At 35.7% G+C, this 20,572-nt stretch overlaps 2 protein-coding genes across 2 annotated transcripts; both read left to right on the top strand.

The window, feature by feature from the left end:
- Positions 1 to 1,467: 1,467 nt before the first annotated feature.
- Positions 1,468 to 4,504, top strand: LOC145057534 (squalene monooxygenase SE1-like). Its single transcript, XM_079005395.1, has 8 exons — positions 1,468 to 1,819; positions 2,401 to 2,512; positions 2,624 to 2,798; positions 2,884 to 3,052; positions 3,145 to 3,363; positions 3,431 to 3,706; positions 3,794 to 4,072; positions 4,196 to 4,504. Exons 1-8 carry the CDS (start codon positions 1,598 to 1,600, stop codon positions 4,298 to 4,300), a joined length of 1,557 nt encoding a protein of 518 aa, XP_078861521.1. The 5' UTR covers positions 1,468 to 1,597; the 3' UTR covers positions 4,301 to 4,504.
- A 2,190-nt stretch (positions 4,505 to 6,694) lies between these two features.
- On the top strand, positions 6,695 to 10,833 carry LOC145057533 (hyperosmolality-gated Ca2+ permeable channel 2.1-like). Its single transcript, XM_079005394.1, has 11 exons — positions 6,695 to 6,833; positions 6,965 to 7,079; positions 7,489 to 7,921; positions 8,003 to 8,146; positions 8,237 to 8,300; positions 8,388 to 8,597; positions 8,674 to 8,850; positions 8,951 to 9,529; positions 9,626 to 9,901; positions 9,992 to 10,225; positions 10,328 to 10,833. The coding sequence occupies exons 3-11, from the start codon at positions 7,644 to 7,646 to the stop codon at positions 10,640 to 10,642; spliced, it is 2,277 nt and encodes a 758-aa protein (XP_078861520.1). The 5' UTR covers positions 6,695 to 6,833; positions 6,965 to 7,079; positions 7,489 to 7,643; the 3' UTR covers positions 10,643 to 10,833.
- Positions 10,834 to 20,572: the final 9,739 nt, after the last annotated feature.

Raw genomic sequence — 20,572 nt, 5'->3', positions numbered from 1 at the left:
CACAAAACTGTGTCGCAAGTCATACAATAATGATTCCCTTGATAAGTGTGGCTTTGTGTCGGCTCGGTGAGTTCACAACTAAGTTGCTTGGTCCCTAAAGTTTGTCATTTTATATGTTTTAGACCGATAATAGCATCCTAATTTGGTTGGGAGTATTGGTGACCAAAGTACATCTTTTGTTACACATTTTACTATATTTGGATGCATCACATACTTTCAAACTTATTTTACACTTTGAGTTTATTTTATTAAGAAACTTTTAAATAACATGTGTGCTTTACTTATATATATATATATATATATATATATATATATATATATATATATATATATATATATATATATATATAAACACTTGAAGATTAAGCATACATACTTGTACATTTTCTTGTAACTTTTTTCAAACTTCACATTTCATTTGTTATATTGAGTTGTACCTCATGTAGCCATATCCCTTATTTGACATAAGAAGCACACAAATAACACTCACATAAACATGTCCCCTATTTAACACAAGAAATACAAAAATAACATGAGTATATTCACTTGAAAGGCCCTTATCAAGATTGTCATGGGTAAAAAAGACATACCACATAATCCGATTTTAGATGAAGGACTTCATGGCTAAACCATAATATTTCTTATGATCAACCTCAAACTTTCTAAAGTTCACACATGATAATCTTATTAGTAAACATCTAGAACTCATTTCATTTCAAAACTTCTATCATCAATGAGATTCTTGTCCCCACAACCTTCCTCATGACATCCTTCTTTTTAACCTACCACCAAGGTCACCAACCACACCATATGCTTGTCGAATAAATCCTTCTTAAATATATATTGTAACACTATCATACTTGATCTCAATTTTAATTGCATAATAAATAGAGTATAAATCTTAAACATATTACGAAAACGATTTAAATATTCAGCAATGGGCCATTTGTCATGTTGCTGGACATATTATATTGGGCCTAGAGACATCTCGAGGCTAAGTGCCGTTTCTTTTTTTGTTTTTCGCATTGGGTAGGGCCTAGTATTTGCTGGCAAGATTATAATAAGTTTCCTCCTATTTCATTTAAAGAGAAAATTACAGATTTAGTCCCTTTACTTTACTCAAATTTACAATTTCAGTATAATATTTGAATTCATCCCAATATGGTCTTTAAGTGCGGATATAATTCCTGTATTTTACTGAAAATCACAAATTTAGTACATAATTTAAAGTCATTTTTTATGGTCCCGGGGCTATATCTGCACGAAACAGAAACTTCAAGGCTAAGGATGACATTCGGTTGATCTAAAAATTTAGATTGAACTTGTGTTTTTCGTATAGTATAAGGACTAAATTTGTAATTACTCTAATTCAAATGAATAAATCAAAACAAACAAAGAGAAGTACGTGGGTGGGGCCTTGTACTTTCAAATTTTGCTTATTTGAGTTTACTATCCTCAATATTTGCCTATTTCCAGCCAGGCTAAAAAGCAAGAGAGAGAGACAGAGAGAGAGAGAGAGAGAGAGAGAGAGAGAGAGAGAGAGAGAGAGAAAGAAGGGCTGACGGTGCCGTCTGCGGTGGTGGCATTGTCCGGAAAAATGGCGGATCGCTTAATGCTTGCTTCTGTTTTCGTTTCCTTTGTCGGAGTTATACTCTTCTACGTTTCTTATCTTATAAAAAATGGACGTCCACACAAACCTGCATCGATCACAACAAAATCAACCTCTATCTCCACAGAATGCAGATCTGGAGACGAGACCGATGTTATTATCGTCGGCGCCGGTGTTGCTGGTGCTGCTCTCGCTCTTACTCTCGCCAAGGTACAACTTCAGACTTTACTTCTCTTCTCTTCGACTGCTGTCAACGTCGATATCAGATTCTCTTGTTATTGTCTACAGAAATTTGTTTTATACTTGTAAAACAAGCTGAAAATATAAATCAGTCTCGTTTCACAATTAGTCAATTAGTGGAGTTAACGATGCGATCATATAATCTGAAATTATTTCCTCTTGTTTTTCCAACGATAAGTTTGCATTTCGAATTGAATCGCGTTGCCGTCTGAATGAACGTCTAAAGTAAAGGCGCTGTAATTAGCATAAGATTGTAAATGAATACATATACGTGCAATTACATTCTCCATATGAAAGTAAGGTTTAGATTTTAGATAAACAGAGCGGAATAATCACCATTGATGATAATTGTCTTGCATTTACACAACACGAAAAACAAAAGAGAAAATAATACTCGTAGATAACTGAGCTAATATCCTGCACCCTAAAGTCATTCCTTCGGATTATCATGCTTCCATCTTTGGGGCTTTTTAACAAATTTATGCTTCATAGTTGTTTTCACTTAGTGCTAGTAAGATGATTATTACCACCTCACACACAATTTAATGTAGGATGGACGCCGTGTACATGTGATTGAAAGAGACCTAACAGAGCCTGATCGAATTGTTGGTGAGCTGCTACAACCAGGTGGTTATCTCAAACTGATGGAATTGGGACTAGAAGGTACTGTTATCAACAACAACTAGACTAGATGCTAGAGCTATAACCAATCATTCACATCAACCTATGTTTGCTGAATATTCTGTGACGATCTTATTTTCTCTGTTACTACAGATTGTGTGGAAAATATTGATGCTCAAAGGGTGTTTGGATATGCTCTTTTCAAGGATGGGAAGAACACTCGACTCTCTTATCCATTGGAGAAGTTTCACGCAGATGTGGCTGGCAGAAGCTTTCACAATGGTCGTTTCATACAGAGAATGCGGGAAAAAGCTTCATCACTTCCCACGTATTCTTTCTTTCATTGACTTGTTTTTCACTTTTTACCAACTGTTCCACAATGTTAACCAAACATTCACCTTCTCAATATATAGTATTCGTTTGGAGCAAGGAACAGTCGTATCTCTTCTTGAAGAAGAAGGTACCATTAAAGGTGCTCTTTACAAGACTAAAAGTGGGAAAGAAATGAAAGCATATGCACCATTAACCATTGTATGTGATGGATGCTTTTCTAATTTGAGGCGCTCTCTTTGCAATCCTCAGGTGATCAATCATATTCTTTCCTTGAGTTGACTTTCTCAGGTTGCTTGTAGAGTATAGACTAACCATTAAGTTTGACTTTTGTGTAATTATAGGTGGATGTGCCTTCTTGTTTTGTTGGTTTAGTCTTGGAAAACTGCCAACTCCCATATGAAAACCATGGACATGTAGTTTTAGCAGATCCATCACCTATCTTGTTCTACCGGATTAGTAGTACAGAAATCCGTTGTCTAGTTGATGTTCCAGGTCAAAAAGTGCCCTCAATTTCAAATGGTGATTTGTCAAAGTATCTAAAGAATGTTGTTGCTCCTCAGGTATGATTACAAACATTTCTTTTTTCCTTTAAGTAGACTCTGATTGTTCTGAAAATGGGATATTTAGATCCCTGAGGAGTTGAAAGATGGTTTCATAGCAGCAGTTGAGAAAGGAAACATAAGGACAATGCCAAACAGAAGCATGCCAGCTGCTCCTCAGCCAACTCCAGGTGCTTTGCTAATGGGGGATGCTTTCAACATGCGTCATCCTCTCACTGGTGGTGGAATGACTGTGGCATTGTCTGATATTGTTGTCTTGAGAGATCTCCTTAGACCTCTTCGTGACCTCCATGATTCATATACTCTATGCAAATATCTCGAGTCCTTTTATACCCTCCGAAAGGTACATATACATATACTCATATACTCATATACATATATACATATCCGTATACAGATACATATACATATCATGTATTCTATCTTGTAGCCTGTGGCATCCACCATCAATACATTAGCAGGGGCACTATACAAAGTCTTTTGTGCTTCACCTGATAAAGCAAGACAAGAGATGCGAGAAGCATGTTTTGACTATTTAAGCCTTGGAGGTGTATTCTCAAATGGGCCTGTAGCTTTGCTATCGGGCCTAAACCCTAGGCCCATGAGTCTAGTCATACACTTCTTTGCAGTTGCAGTATATGGTGTTGGCCGTTTGTTGCTTCCTTTTCCTTCCCTTAAACGGATGTGGATTGGCGCCAGATTGATTTCGGTATGTGTGAATTCAAATCTTTCCAATTATAGCATCCTACTTTGAATTTCTTTCTTACTCAAAATAGTATATGCTGTAAATATAATAAACAGATAAATGAAAGTATGTTGCTATTGATTGCAGGGTGCCTCTGGAATCATATTTCCGATCATAAAGGCGGAAGGAGTTAGACAAATGTTCTTCCCTGCAACAGTGGCTGCATATTACAGAGCTCCTCCTCCACAATGAGAGGTAGTATTCTATAATCAAATAGTGATTGTAGTGTGAGTTTCAAGTTTTTAACTTTTGTTTGATATTTGTTTTTTTTTTCTTTTTTCGATTTTGTTCAAACTCAAAATATGTACAGTTTAGTTTTGTATGTTTAGGAGCAGGAATAGCAATGTACTTTCATTGAAATATCTTTATTATAACATCTCTTTTTGATTATAAAAATCTACCCAATATGTGCATTGTATATTCCAATTTTCTATAATAATAAAGAAATAGAAAGTATATTGCTCTTTTGTGGTGTATATAACGGTATAAAATCTTTTAGTGGGTGGCTTTAAGTTTAAGGAGAATAGAAAAGACTAAAGACACGTAAGAATGAGGTGTTGGTGAGTTAACAAGGAATCCAAATAAAAAACAAGTAATTAAAATCCAGCTCAATATATTCGATTCTAATTATATTTTTGTGGTTGACAAATAAAGAAAGAGAATAAAAAACAAAATCTATCTTCAACACATCTTATGTCTTTGTCTTTGTCTTTCCGCATTTGCTTTAATGTATTGTTATTGTTATTTTGTTTTATTGAATTAGCTAGTAAAGTATTATAATATAATTAAAGATAACCAAACAGCTTATGGAACTCTGTTTAATAGTATATTTATATCGTACCACATTCAATCCTATTGTACAATTAGTTTATTACTCAAGGTAATTGATTTTACCATTTATGTTTCTCCCTATTTGAATTCAAGGGAGATTATTCTCCATAATCCTTCATTCTCTCCCAAAGTTTCTACTTACCTTCCTTGTTTTCTCACCTAGTGCTAGTCATCTACGCGATTAATGGCCTATCACCTTGCTATGAGCATGTTGCAACTGTCAAAGATAGTCTGAAATTAAAATTTAATCAATTGAATGCTAACAATGTTAATCAAGAAATTCTGAAATTAAATGTAAAAATCAAGACAAATAAATACACAAATCAAGACAAGAACTCTAAGATTTTAATAAATTATAAAATTAAATTGATTAACTGAATGCTAATAATGTTAATCACACACAACTATTAAAAATCTTATTTCCGTTTGCAAATTTTCTCAACAAAACAAATGATCAAATTATGCTTATGATTTTAATGTCAATGATTACATGACTTGACAACTAGAGATCTGTTGTGATATTGATGGTCCGTTTTATTGTGTCATCCACTCTACAACAAGTTTATGTCTCCAAAAATCCTTTCGTTTGACAACAATGTCTTGTCTTGTCTCTGTCACCCCAACAACAAAGTTTTTGAGTCTTTAATTTCTAACAATTCAATTTCTTGTAAGGCTAGAGGGAGTGGTGCCACACTCCCTTTTGCCACACTTTTTTACAACACCCAAGGGGTGGATAGCAGTAGAAGAGAGAGAGAGAAAGAAGAGAGAGATAGAGAGATAAAGGAAGAGAGCGAGAGAGAGAGAAAGGGAGCGCTTCCAATTCTTGCCACACTCTCCAAACTGCACTTTGAAACCGCAAGGAGGGGGCGGTGTTCCAGTGCCACATCAATTGAAACCGCACCCCACATCCTCCAGTCTAATAAATCTCAATTGAATGTTTTGTGTCATGTAAATTTAACAAACATATTAAACTTTCTTTCTATAGATCTAATTCAATTATTGAACATGTATTTTTGATATTATTTTTTAGAACAACTTAATTTTATTAAGAAAACTAGCAAAAAGCTAGAAAGAAACAACTTCACAAAATTGCATTTAATCCACTCAACCCACTTGGCAAAAACTTTAGGGTTCCAATGTACAAACCAATTGAACGAGGCATCCACAATACTATCAAATATCATCTCACCGGGGAAAACTATCACAAAAACCAAATCGTTCAAGAATATTCAAACCGACCATAACGTTATGAATACACTAACTTGATATATATCCTACTTAGAAATCCAACTATGCATCTGTTAAATGATTTGAACACCATTATCCAAACAATGTTAGCCAATTCACAAGTAATAAACACGATACTATCAATGATTACTATATATGTAGGCAAATATATAGTAATCATGTTGAAATATGTAGTTAATCAGTAATCGGATCAATCACTAAACATTCATATATTTTAAACATATTAGTTAAATTGGTCCAACAAAAGAATTTATTACCATCCATGAATGATATTTAGTGCATTTTACAACAGGCCCATGTTGGGCCTTATGGGCCATCATGAAACTTGGGCTCATCGACGGAGACTTCACCGATTCCCCCCCTATTTGCAGGAGACGAAGTTTATTTCGCCTTCTTCAATTCCGATGTCAACACGTGGCAATTCCTGGTTTATAGATTGCCACCCAAATAACACTCAAAAATAATACATTACGGTTCCCGGCTATTTTCTTGCTTTGATTCAAATCACTTACCTTCGTGCCTTGCCTGATCATTATCCTCCGAAAATTTCTGAGCCTCATCTTTTGGGGGGTTTCGCTATTGAATCAACAACAACAAAAAGAAAAAAAGATTCGTCCTAATCCCCCCTTTCCTTCAAACCATTTCTGTATGTCATCTTCCTTTAATTCCTTTCAATTTCTCTCCTTTATTCTTGTTTTGCCCAACAAAATTGATTATTATTCTGGGTTTCTTCTCAATTACTAATCCCCAATTTTGTTTCTTTTTTCCAATTTCAAGTTAAAGCTACGCCAACAAAGCTTAAATGCAATTGCAATTGCGATAACATCTTCATCTTCATCTTCGCACTGCAACTGTTATCTCTGTTCCTGTTCGATAACTTCCTTCCTAACAGGTATAATTTTCATTTTCAATTTTTGTATAACCCATTTGATTCTGTAAAATCTTATGTTATGTTGGTGAACAAGTTTGAATTGCGTGGGTATATAACAAATTTAATCTAATCGACTCTTGTAACCCATTTTCTATAGAATGCATTTGAAAACTGCTATGTTATTATCAAGGGAGGAAGAAATTTGATAGCCACATTCAACTTTTTTCACAAAAGGAATTTGTTGGTGTTAAATTTGTTACAAGATCCATTGATTTTCTTGGTTACTTTCTTATTTCCTTCACGATTCATTATGCAATATCATTCATTTATCGTAAACTTATCATGCATATTGTAAATGGGTATGTTTTTGAATTTTGGATATTAGTATATAGTAACATTAATAACGAATATTATGTTGTTGATGTTGCAGGCAGGCGTGAGGCGTGAGGTTGTTTTTGTAAAAAGTGTGTGTGTGTGTGGTTAGGGGTTAATGCATGGGTTTTGTTATTAGGTTTATTCCATTAGATGTGGTGGCAGATTTGTAATTAATTAATGCAATTAGGTTGGAGATAGTAGGAGTGAAAGATGGACATACCAGCTTTATTGACTTCGGCTGGTATGAACATAGGGATTTCAGTGGGGATGTTCTCACTATATTCCATATTGAGAAAACAACCACTTAATGTCAACGTTTACTTTGGTCAAAGGATTGCTACTGGTCGAACAAGAAGCGACAATATTTGTTTTGAAAGATTTACACCTTCCGCAAGTTGGATTAAAAAAGCTTGGGATGCATCCGAAGAAGACATCTTTGCTTGTGGGGGTATAGATGCAGTCGTTTTTCTTAGAATCGTTGTTTTTAGGTACCTATATCTTCCATCATAATTAAATATTCTTATATATATACGTTTTTTTTCACTTAACATTTACATTTATGTTTGTAGTATTCGTATTTTTGCCATTGCTACCATTCTTTGCACATTTCTTGTGCTTCCATTGAACTATTTTGGGCAAGGAATGGTAAGGCTTGAAGATGCGACAGCAATGGACTTATTGACTATTGGGAATGTCAGGGAAGGTTCAAGATGGTAAATATTCATGCATGCATAAACTTTTGGACTAAAATAAAAAAAATTGAAAATCTCAAATTTTTATAAACTATTTATGCATGTTCTCAGGCTGTGGGCTCATTGCTTCACTTTGTACGTTGTATCTGCTTGTGCTTGCACACTTCTATACTTTGTAAGGATTGATTCGATACCTTTTTTAAGTTTTTATTTTGGTAGAAATAGAATAATAGTTTTGTAACATGAAGCGCTATATACATAGGAGTTTAAAAATGTGGCGAGAATGAGATTGGATCAAGTAAATAGGTTTCCAACAAGGCCAAGTAACTTCACTGTTCTTGTTCGTGGTGTTCCATGGTCTCCAGTAGAATCATATAATGAATCTGTCGGGAAATTCTTCAGCAATTATTATCAATCAAGTTACATTTCCCACCAAGTTGTCTATCGATTTGGTGCTGTTCAACAACTTATGGTAAAGATTTTTACTACTTTTTAGCAACAAACTAGCGACAGAATTTCATACACTTTATATGTTTTGTCACTTTCAGGAGGATGCAGAGATGGTATATAACGTGATGACAACTGTTCCAGTTAAACAATGCTGCGAACCAAATGCAAATCCTGATCGATGTGGGCTTTGTGGAGCAAGATCAAACTCTTTTAAAGTGGTTGGCCATGAACACAAATGCACAGGTCAAAAGGTTGACGATGGGCTTAAAGAAAAGGTCTGAATCATATCTCATGCAAATGTTATATTATAAAGTACCAGTATACGTGAATCTTTTTATATCTGAATGGTTTTTTTTTTCGATTATCTGAATGAAGGAATGTGAAGCAGCATTGGTGTTCTTCAAGAGTCGATATGATGCATTAGTGGTGTCACACACGATCCAATCAGCAGACCCGATGTTATGGGTGACCCAATTAGCTCCAGAACCACGTGATGTTTTCTGGCAAAATCTTTGCGTACCTTATAACTTGCTATGGATACGTAAAATATCAGTGTTTATAGCATCAATTGTGTTCAGCGTCTTGTTTCTTTTACCTACAACATTCGTTCAAGGTCTGATGAAGATCCAACGTCTCCAGGCTGCATTTCCATTTCTAAGAAGAGTAAGAGACAGGAGTGTTATTAACCTAATTACTGGGTATCTACCAAGTTTGGTCCTCACTGTCTTCCTCACCATTGTTCCACCATTGATGATGCTGTTTTCTACACTGGAAGGAGCTGTCTCTCGTAGCACAAGAAAACGAAGTGCATGTGCCAAAATTTTAATCTTTATGTTTTGGAATGTTTATTTTTCGAATATTCTCTCGGGTTCTTGGATTGAGAGAATGGGTAAGCTTACAGTTACTAGCCCTAAAGACTTGGCAACCCTACTTGCAGAATTGATACCTCGACAGGTACGTATATATATAATAATATTTAGTTTATAAAAAATATTAATTTGTTAATACATATTTTGATGATTTTGTTTCTTGTGAAAATGATACATACAGGCGTCATTCTTTATGACATATGTGATGACATCAGGTTGGTCAGGTCTGTCGTTTGAACTATTGCAGCCGGTCCCACTTGTCGGGAACTGGCTGTTTAAATGCGTTCTGATGAGGGACGATGATTTTGTACGTCCAATCACTTTTTCATACCACACAGAGGTTACAAGAGTCCTTCTGTTTGGACTCCTTGGCTTCACCTTCTGCATTTTGGCACCTTTGATACTTCCTTTCTTGCTCGTCTACTTTTTCTTTGCTTTTCTTGTATACCGAAATCAGGTAAATCTTTTGTTACATCTTCTTCTACGTAGTATTATTTTATACTTTATGTAACAATTAGTTAATGATGTTTTGATTGATTGAATGCAGATCATGAATGTTTATTATGTGAAATACCAAACAGATGGAAGTTATTGGCCTCTAGCACATAATGCGACGATCTTTTCTTTGATACTGACACAAGTAGTCGCTGGAATATTGTTTGGAATGAAAAAGTCGAGCAGTGCTTCCACCTCCACCATCCCATTGATCATTGGCACCGCTCTTTTCAACGTATTCTGCAAGAATCGGTTTCTACCACTTTTTAGAAACCGAGCTGCACAAGTAACCAATTCAATTAATATGCATGCAATGCATGGTTACATCACTCTCTTTCTTGCTTGCATGCATGCATGGTTGATGTTGATGTGTTGTGTTTTAATGTAGGTTCTTATTGAGATGGATCGTGATGATCAACGGTCAGGAAAGCTTGATGAGATTGTGGAGAAGCTGCCTTCAGCATATAATCAGGTTGAATTATGTGCTGAAATGATGGAGGAGAAAGAAGAGCCGCCTCCTGAGAAGCCAAAAAAGGGTAGCGATGAGAGTTTGAAAGACTTGGAGATTGTTAAACCGGATAGTCCATCTGGGGAAAGTCTTGAAGATGTGGAGATTGTTAAGCCAGGAAGCCCATCTGAATCTGGGGAGCAATCACCTCAAGTTGAAATCGAACCCGATTCAAATATAGTATCCATCAAGTAGCTAGAAACGGGTGTCTATATATTGGTATATAAGATGGTTTGGTTTAATTACTAGGCTTGTATATGTATGTGATGTGATGTCATGTGTGTGTATATACCTCAATCAATGGAGTGGTCCTCCTTTGAGGTAGTCATGTATGTTAGGATTGTTATCACTTTATATTAATTATGATATTCTTCATTCCTACACAATGATATTTCCTTTTCATTTACCATAACAAACCTCTCTTGCTAATTATAATCTAATTTGTTAATTTGGATGACAATTAACCTAGGGTATGCAACAAATAAAAAGGATAACAAAGACATTTAATGTTGATAGTTATATCTCTTCTTAAAAAAATGAAAAAACCGACTAGTCACTACAAGGCTAGCTTTATGGTGCGGTTGAAATGGGTAAAGAAATTCGATTTTACAACCATCGTATATAGCTGATTTTTGTGGAAGTTTAAAAGAATCAAGTTTGAAAACTGCACACTTTAAGGCGTATAAGTTTCCGGTTTATTATAGACTTATTCCAAAGGGCCTTTGGTCTTAATTAGCCGTATCAAATGTGTTCTTAAGATGTCCCTTATTAAGTGGCGAGGGTTCAAGTTATGTGGCGGACAAATATGTAATTAGGAGATAGTCGTTAAAAAAAAGCAATTACGTTTCATTCTGTTTGGAAATTAAATCTTCTTTTGGAGTTTGGTAGTCTCCGCAAAATCCAACCTAAGTTGTCCAAAAATGTAATTTCATGTGTTTCTATGTTTTACGTACTTGCTAGCATCTTTAATATAATTCCTCAATTAAAGAAAGTTGCTAATTATGGAAAAGCCCTCTTGATCAGGGGAGTGTATTGCAGATAATATATATAACAATATTACAAGGGGGTCCTTACATTATACATAAGAGTAAAAACGTATGTAAACTTGTATAAACTAACACACTTAGGGGAGTGTATTGCAGATAATATATATAACAATATTACAAGGGGGTCCTTACACTATACGTAAGAGTAAAAACGAATGTAAATTTGTATAAACTAACATACTCCCTTAATTTGAACATGGGGTTTACAAATGTTCAAAATGTCTCGAAAATCTAGGAATAACTGAATAGTAAGACCCTTAGTAAAAATATCTGCAAACTAGTGAGCTGATGGTACATATAAGACACACACACGTCCAATAGCAACACGTTCCCTAACAAAATATAAATCTATTTCCACATGCTTGGTATGTTGATGCTGTACAGGGTTAGAAGATAAATACATGGCACTCACATTATCACAGAACACAACCGTAGCTTTAGATTATGGACAAGATAACTCGAGAAGAAGTTTGCAAAGCTAAGAAGCTCCAACAACAACATTAGCCACCCCCACGATACTCAAACTCAATTGAGGATCGAGAAACGACATGTTGACATTTGGAGGACCAAGAGACGAGATTGTGACCAAGATAGACAAAAAACACCAGAGGTGGCCCGACGAGTGTGAGGACATCCAACCCAATCAGCACAAAGTGATTGATAGAGGATGGTCTAGTGAACAGACCATGAGACAACGTACCTTGAAGATAACAAAGGATATGTTTGAGAGCAAGAATGTGAGGTTCAAGAGGATCATGCATAAACAGGCAGATCTGCAGGACACCATACGCAATATCAGGACGAGTAAAATTTGAGATATTGCAAAGCACCAACAAGAATATGATAAAGAATGGGATTAGAGATAGGAGTACCATCCGGAGAAAGTTTAGATTTCATATCAGAGGGAGTGTTGTAGGTATTGCACGAGGTCATATCAGCACTAGTAAGAATTTCCTTAATGAAGGAGGTTTGATACAGAAAGAAACCTTAGGTGGTCCGAGAGGTAGCAACACCAAGAAAAAAGGATGGAGGGCCAAGATCAGACATGGGAAATTCTAAAGAGAGATAATAGATGATACAAGTGATTAGAGAGGAAGATGAAGTAATGAGAACAATATCATCAACATAGAGCAAAAGAAAGATATGATCACTGCCACAGTGATAGGTAAAGAGAGAAACATGATGAGGAAGGGTTGGATGAACATAACTAAGAGGTTTTTTCTATTGGATTAGGTGTCTAAGCTAATAACTAAATTAGTATAATCTTGATTTATTAGTACAGTCCTTTGGGTTGTCCTCAAACCTAGTAATTGACTGGAATGCTTTTTAGAGAAAGAGACTGATTTATTAATTTATTATATGGTTAATAAATTAATTAGAAATCAAAATAAATGATTTATTAATATATTAATTAGAAGTAGTATTGTTTAATAAAAATTGATCAGAAATTAATTGAAATTAATTTTGGGATTAATTGGATTAACTAAAAGTGGGAGGACTAAAGGTGACAATATTCAAAAGTTGAACATTAGCCAATTGTAGAACCTCCCATAGAGGGGACGGTTCTAGAGGAGTTCCATAGGCTTTCTAGATCTTTTCTTGGGCTTTAAGGAAACTTGGATGCCTTAGGGGGAAAGCAAAAGGGTTAGGGTTATCTAAAAGGAGCATGCCTTATCCTTAGCCTCCCTATCACCTATATAAACTCCATTGGGTTATGAGTTTTGAAATCAATTCATTCCAAAGAGAGAATTCAAAAATTTCCTTCCTCACCCTCCCTCCTCTTAAGCCTCCGACTTACTAAGGTTTGGGTGTGAGCCATTTGAGACACGAGACTTCTGGTGCTTTCTTTCTAAAGACCAACAAGGAAGGATTACTAGTTTATTTTCTATAATAAACTAAGGTATGTATTTTCTAGTAACCCTTTAGTAATTTTGAAAATAGCAATGTACTTGTAGGGTCTTGATATTCAGTAGTTGTTTCCAAATCATAGTGAGAACATAGATCATTTAGAGTGCATGTGAACTTAGGGTTTATAGAAACTAAACCCTAAGGAGGCAATTTTCGAAAATCCTTAGGGTTCTTGAAACCCTAGCCTCCACCCTATATTTTCGAAATTTGCAAGGGTTTTAGAAACCCTAGCCCCCTTTGCCTAATTTTCGAAAATTAAGGATCCCTTTTAGGGTTTTCCTTGTTTCCTTATTTGTTATTTTAAAAAGCCTTAAAATCTGAATAATTAAAACATGATAAACTCTAGCTTATTTTCGAAAAACTAGAAAGCTCAGGATTAGGATTAAATTGAATTATTTTATTAATTGTTTAATTGTAATTAATTGTTTAATCCATATTGATTTAAATAAATAAATAAATTATTTAATTAAAAGATAAAGATCAAATCAAAATTTGGTTTATATTTCAAAAATTTAAACTTAAACCTAGTATTTTAGAAAAGTTAAAATTACACCTTATACTATATATATAATTACAATATTAGTATAATATATGTATAAGACAAGTCACTCAAATCACTAGTATGCCTTATTCATGAAGTCATACTATAAGGAGATTTTCAGGAAGCGGCATATAAAATGACAATTTTTGAGTATCCACTCTTACCCACCTCTCTCTTGTATGGTGGAGGGTCGTTAGCCGAATGAATTTGAGATGACATAATCTCGTTAATGAGTATAATGACAAATAAACTATCTTTATAAAATCCAACTCTAGTTACTTTAGGAAAAATGTGAGAAATCAACTAACTTGAATTCTCTTTTCTCCTAATTTTAGATGTCTTATGAAGATATAAATGGTCTTCCTCGTTCTTTTGGATTTTTTTTTTTCATTCTGAAGATGATTTTCCATATTTTGGTCAATGTGAAAATGTTTTCCCTTCTTCGGGAATTAGTGGAACTGGACATCATGCTTCTTCAACTCTTCCACCTCCTCCTCATGTGACTCTCCTAATGTCACGTTTTCGTCAAATTGAAAGATATGAAACTGATGGGTTTTGAGCATAACTACAACCTATGTTTTCATGCAACCCTAATTGTTTTGGATCTAAGTTTTTGTAACGCCCCAAAAATCATGACATATCTTTTTTTTCATGAAACCAAGGTAACCATGAGTTAGCAAAAATTAACAAATCAGATTAATTCACAAAATATGGAAAACATGTGGTGTGAGCCCTGCAATCAACCCGATCTCTTTCATTTGAAAACCGGAGTACCTGGAACATATACTGAAAACCGTAAGCACAAAGCTTAGTGAGTTCCCCAAAATACCATAACCATATAACCACATAATATCATGCAACATACATTTAATTGCCATGGGATCCCCCGCATGGTCTTTATCCAGAATGCCATGGGCTCCCCCATGGTCTGATATCCAACTACCTCGGGCTACCCCTGGGGTCTTCCACGTAAGTATAACAGAGACAACTAGCATACCACATATCACAAAACAACTATTATACCACATAACACAAAATGGGCCGACATTGGTGCCTTCGACCCATAGATATAGTGAGGAGACTCACCTCACACTGCCGAAGCTCACTGAAAGAATCCCTAGTTGCTGCCATGATGGCTTTTTGAACTAGCAATATCAAAAATACACCCAATTAACAATTGGGCCCAATCCATAACCACAACTCCATACAAGGGGTAAAAGAATCAATTTACCCCCAACCTAGCCTTGACCAAGCCCAAGATCTAAACTACAATCTGAAAGGCCTAAAGGCCCACTAATCAACCAATGACCCAATTTTCCAAATTGGGCCCCACTCCTTACATGACCCTGCCTTAAGGCCCAACCATTCTTTCTAGTCCACACACTTTGTATACCGATGACCCATTAACAACTCAAGCCCAAAATGCCAGAAACTACCAGGTCCATCAAAGCCTACTAATGGCCTAATTTTCCAAATTGGGCCCAATCCCATATGGGCCTTACCCTTAGCCCATACTTCCCTTGGTTACAATTCAGATTACCACAATTACCCCTTGGGTTAACTTGCTCAAAGACATAAGTCAAAAGTCAAGGTCAATGGTCCAAGTTGACCCCAACTCGCCGAGTTGTCTTTCAACTCGTTGAGTTTCTCCATCAAACAACACAGATCGGAAAAACTAAGTCAACTCGCCGAGTTGACCCACCAAATCAACTAGTCCTTGTATCATTATGAAATATCGGGAATAACCGAGCCAACTCGCCGAGTTGATCCACCTCTTAACACATTCATCCCTTTTTCATTGAATCTTATGCTTCAAGATACAGATCTGGTCCTCTAGGGGTGGAATACCATGTAAAGTTGCCAACTTTACGTTTATGTATGCCAAATGAAGCTGATGCGTGCAATTAGCTACACCTAATTTTAAATTTATAACCTAACTACTTAACTAACTAAAATGCACCTAGGCAGTGTACCTAGTCAAATTATAGAGTAGTTTGGGTAAGTCGGGTGTCGATCACATGGAACGGTTTTAACTAATTAATTTACCTACTATTAAATTAACCTAACTTCTAATTAAGTACATGGTTTTATCTAATTTTGCAAGTTTAGATGAACTTAATTCTTAATACAATTCAATCAATAAAATAAACACTTCTGTTAGTTCGAATCCGCTTTCACTCAATGGTTTATAAATTAGTCATGACAATTACTGTTGGTTACCAATTAAATCAATATTAGCAATTTAGGTCTAAATTTAATAATATTAACTAATTCATGTAGAACTATGTATGGTCATACAATAGCTAACACATAATCAATTATTTAGTGGATTCGAGCTATGTAAGATTGATTTGATAAACACAATTATGGTCATAATATGAGTTCTCTAGCACAACCTAATTCATTAATTCAAGTTCTTAACTAAGATTGCTTTGATCTTAGCTCTAATAATCTGAAGTTCACTAAATTACTAGGTGTTCAAATTCATGCAAAATAATGGTCATTAACTGCACAGAATAAGAAGTTTAAGCAATTAAATTAACAAGTCAAGCATGCTAGGTAAACCAATCAAACACAAGACATAACCAACAAGCAAAGTCTAGTTTAATTAAATAAAACCATGAGTTCCAACTTCATCTAGCTAATAGAAGCAGCTAGATTTAGCTGGACATCCTAGCAAATAAGCAAACACAATCCTTAATCAAAAACATGTTTAAAAGTACCAAACTATGAATCAATTTATGAACTTCTTCTTCTTTGGTGTTAAAACCAACTTCCAGGCCTTCTTTCTCTCCGCTTTTCGACTTTTGGAACCTCTCTAAGCCAACTAACCTTCTTAAAGTCATAGGGATCAAGGATATATCTAGTTTTTAATTTTTCCCGATTCACCTCTTGAATTTTCAAGGTTCACCTTGTGAATCCGTAAATGTCCGTATACAACACAGATTCCTGATCCGCGATGTTTATCTTCTAGAAGGACATACTCACCTCATGAATCTTCTAACTCTCACCTCGTGAGTACGCATTTTTCTGATTTTCTTGTCTTTCAAGCCTTCAACCTCCAACGTTCCATTCTTTAACGCTTTTAGTCCATTTTCTTCAAAATGTCTTCTTTTTGGCTGCAAAATATATTTTAACCTTATAAGTACCATTATGCTATTCAAATAACCAAAATATATGTAAAGTGTACTTAAATATTGCCTAAAAATGTACCATTATTTTAAAATACTAGGGTTCTTAAATTTAAGATTTCAAAATTAAACTATTTAATTAAATTTTAAATTATAAAACTATAAGGGTGTATTTTAAAACTTTTCAAAAATACTAGATCAAATTTTAAATAATTAAATTAATCAATTAATTTTGTCTTTATCTTAAAATTTGACCAAATTATTTATTTTGATAAGGATATACAATTACCATTTCAGAAAATTCAATTTTAAGCAATAAAAACAAATTTAGGTAATTATCCTAATCAAATCAAGATATGAAAATCGAAAAATCAGGGAACTGACAGGACAACTCGTCGAGTCTGGGAAGTGCACTCGTCGAGTAGGGCCAACTCGTTGATTCTGGGAATTGAACTCGTCGAGTAGGACCAACCCGTCGAGTTCTATGAACAGATTGACGAATCTGTTCCCTCCTCCTTTGGACAATTCACATATGCATCAAATTCAACTGAAAAACATTATAGGATCTGATACCACTGATGGGTTTTGATCATAACTACAACCTATGTGTTCATGCAACCCTAATTGCTTTAGATCTAAGTTTTTCACTAGTTGAACATGCAAATTGAATACCAAAGCAAAACCCTAGATCTAACATATATAAATCGAAATCTACATATAATAGGGTTTAAAAGATTACCTCACTTGTTATGTAGGAATAACAAGAAATCTTGTAGGATCCGTGACTCTTGAAAGCTTAGTGCTTCAAATGTGACACCTCTAATGGCTTATAAACACAACTAGCAAGAGGATGAGAGGAGAGAGAGAAGAGGGATGCTCTTATAAATTTGGCAGGGTTTATAAATGTAAGCATCGACCGAAAATCATAGGTGATGAGGTCTTTATATAGTTATGGGATGCTAGGTTTTTTTTGGAGAAAACCCTAATTTACTGCTTAAGGCTTAAGTAGCCCATGGACTCCTCATCTAGAGGCCTTGGAAGAAACTAATAGGGCCTCCTTATAGTTTTCGTCCACTCCCATCTAAGGAGTCCAATAGCCTATTTTCACAACTATCAGCTCGGGCTTTTATGGAAATTGGATGTTTGTTCGAGAAGTTGTAAGTCAAGTATGAGTTGAGTAAAGTGTAGAGTTTCTTGTCACCTTTTCATGGATATATGGATCATCAGAATCGGATTTATAATGAAGAAGTTATGGCCTTCGGAATATGTTAGGGTTTGAGGGGAAACCCTAGTACGCAGGGTGTACCTAGGGAGTACGCGGTGCATACTGATGCGAAGGTCATTACGCGGGGCGTAGTGTGGTATATGCTTAGCATATTGCGAAGATTGGATCGGGGGTGCGAGATCTCGTACGCTGGGCGTATGAGGGGGTAAATGAAAACCCTACATTTTGATGTTGTACCATATATAAGCACATTAAGTCTTTTGGGCTGGCCTCTCTACCAACCTCCAAGTCGCCAAAACCCTAGAAATCGTCCCTTAGCCTCCATGGTGGTGTTTTTGAGCTCATTATGTGCATCTTGGTGTTTTTGGGTCATATTTAAGAAAATGGAGTTTGGTGCAAGGTTGTGGATCTAGGAAGAGCTTATGGGTCTTGATTTTCTACATCATTTACAACTTGTTTGAGGTAAAAAGCTATGATCTTGTTCACTATTGGCTTAGATCAATTATTTTTGAGTTTTGGTTCCTTTTTGGCCCAAGAATGAGATTTAGTGGTTTGGTACCACTCCAGGAGCTATGAGTTGCCATTCTTGGTGTTTCTGAGGTTCTAGATGCATAAAGTTGTCACCTTTAAGGTCTAGATTCATCCATACAAGAGTTCATGTCCATTTGATGAAAGTAGTGTGTTATATCTTGAAGTTGGGTTCTTTTGGGGCATGCAAAGTCACCAAGTCAGCGACTATGGTTCCAGACACTTATTTGGACTCAGATCTGTGCTTTGGACTTTTGGACATAAGCATTAAGAGCTTAATGTAAAATTTGGCTTAATGGATGAGTACGCTAGACGTACAAGTCTGTACATGCATCGCACAAGCCAAAAAGCAAGTACGCTTAGCATACAATTGAGTACGCCCCACGTACTCAGTCAGGTGGGTTTTTGCTTTCGGTCTTCAAGTTCGGGCTTTTTTTTGAGCTTAGGTGTTTGAGTTCCTAATGGAACATCTGAATGCAAGTGTTTTGAGCTAGGAAAATTGGTTGGGCTTTAGGGTAAGGCCCATGTTAGGGGTTTGGGCCCAATTTGGAAAATTAGACCATATCTGGGCCTTGGTTGATTATTTGGCTTTTGGGCCTTTCAGATTATGAGTTTGGGCCTTAGTCTTGGACCAAGCTAGGTTAGAGGTAAAATGGTCTTTTTACCTCGAGTATGGATTTATGGATATGGATTGGGACCCAATTGTTAATTGTGTGTTGTTTTGGTATTGGTAGTTCGGGGATCGGTGAGCTAGCAGCCAGGGATTATCTGTATGATTCGACAGTGTGAGGTGAGTCTCCTTACTGTGTTTAGCGGGTCGAAGGCACCAATGTCGGACCATGTTTTATTATGTTAGGATGCTAGATATCTTTGTGGCTCTTGCATGTGTATGTATTGGTATGTATGCTGAGCGGGGCTCGATGTCGGGCAAAACCCGATGACTGTATTGTATGCTGTTATCTTTGTGATTATCGCATGTGTTGGTAGGATTATATGTTTGCATGCTAGGCGGGGCCCATTTTGTAAGTGTGGGCGGGGCCCGTATCTCATAGGGCGGGGCCCGAAATGCAAGTGTAGGTGGAGCCTGTTATTTGAGTGTGGGCGGGGCCCATTATATGCTTAGTTATGTATGGTATGAGGTATCTTGGGGAACTCACTAATATTTGTGCTTAAGGTTTTAGTTTATGTTTCATGTACTTCGGTTTTCAAATGGGAGAGCTCGGGATGATTGTAGGGCACACACCACATGTTTTCACATTCTGTGATTTACTCTGATTTGATGATGTTTTGCTAAATCTTGACTACCTTTGTATTATGAAAATGATATGTATTAACGATTTATTAATCTAAAAACGAAAATTTTATGTCATTGGCCTTGGGATGTTACTAGTTGGTATCATAGCCTTGGTTTGAGGGATTCATATATACTCTCGGGTGTGTCTAAACTCTAACTGAGGATTTGGTAAAGTTTTTCAAAAACGAAAGAAAAATGATTTAAAAATGGAAAAAAAGTTTTATAATACAAGAAAGGGTGTGGTGCATGCAATCGACCAAACTCAAGTAAGTTTCTCCCAAAATACCAATACATGTTATCTGGTATGATTTCATTTATGAATATGTGAATCACGTGCTAGTTAGGGCTAAGGATATGCTCAGTTTTTGCATGATATAATGCTAGGAGAGATGCCTTGTATGCCTATTGTTTGAGCTTGTAGACTTGCATGCTATTTCTGATTAGCCAGTGAT

This window comes from Lactuca serriola, chromosome 6, assembly GCF_051521515.1.
Source record: "Lactuca serriola cultivar US96UC23 chromosome 6, Lser_US96UC23_V15, whole genome shotgun sequence".
Lineage (NCBI taxonomy): Eukaryota > Viridiplantae > Streptophyta > Magnoliopsida > Asterales > Asteraceae > Lactuca > Lactuca serriola.
The sequence above is the reverse complement of the archived record's forward strand: the minus strand, read 5'-3'. Positions and strand labels throughout refer to the sequence as shown.

Bases quoted from the DNA above. Each gene is read 5' to 3' on its own strand.
- LOC145057534 (XM_079005395.1), top strand. From the start codon at position 1,598: ATGGCGGATCGCTTAATGCTTGCTTCTGTTTTCGTTTCCTTTGTCGGA. The intron at 1,820-2,400 runs GTACAACTTCAG...AATTTAATGTAG, and splicing joins TCGCTCTTACTCTCGCCAAG to GATGGACGCCGTGTACATGT. The intron at 2,799-2,883 runs GTATTCTTTCTT...CTCAATATATAG, and splicing joins AAAGCTTCATCACTTCCCAC to TATTCGTTTGGAGCAAGGAA.
- LOC145057533 (XM_079005394.1), top strand. From the start codon at position 7,644: ATGGACATACCAGCTTTATTGACTTCGGCTGGTATGAACATAGGGATT. The intron at 8,301-8,387 runs GTAAGGATTGAT...CTATATACATAG, and splicing joins CTTGCACACTTCTATACTTT to GAGTTTAAAAATGTGGCGAG. The intron at 8,598-8,673 runs GTAAAGATTTTT...TGTCACTTTCAG, and splicing joins GTGCTGTTCAACAACTTATG to GAGGATGCAGAGATGGTATA.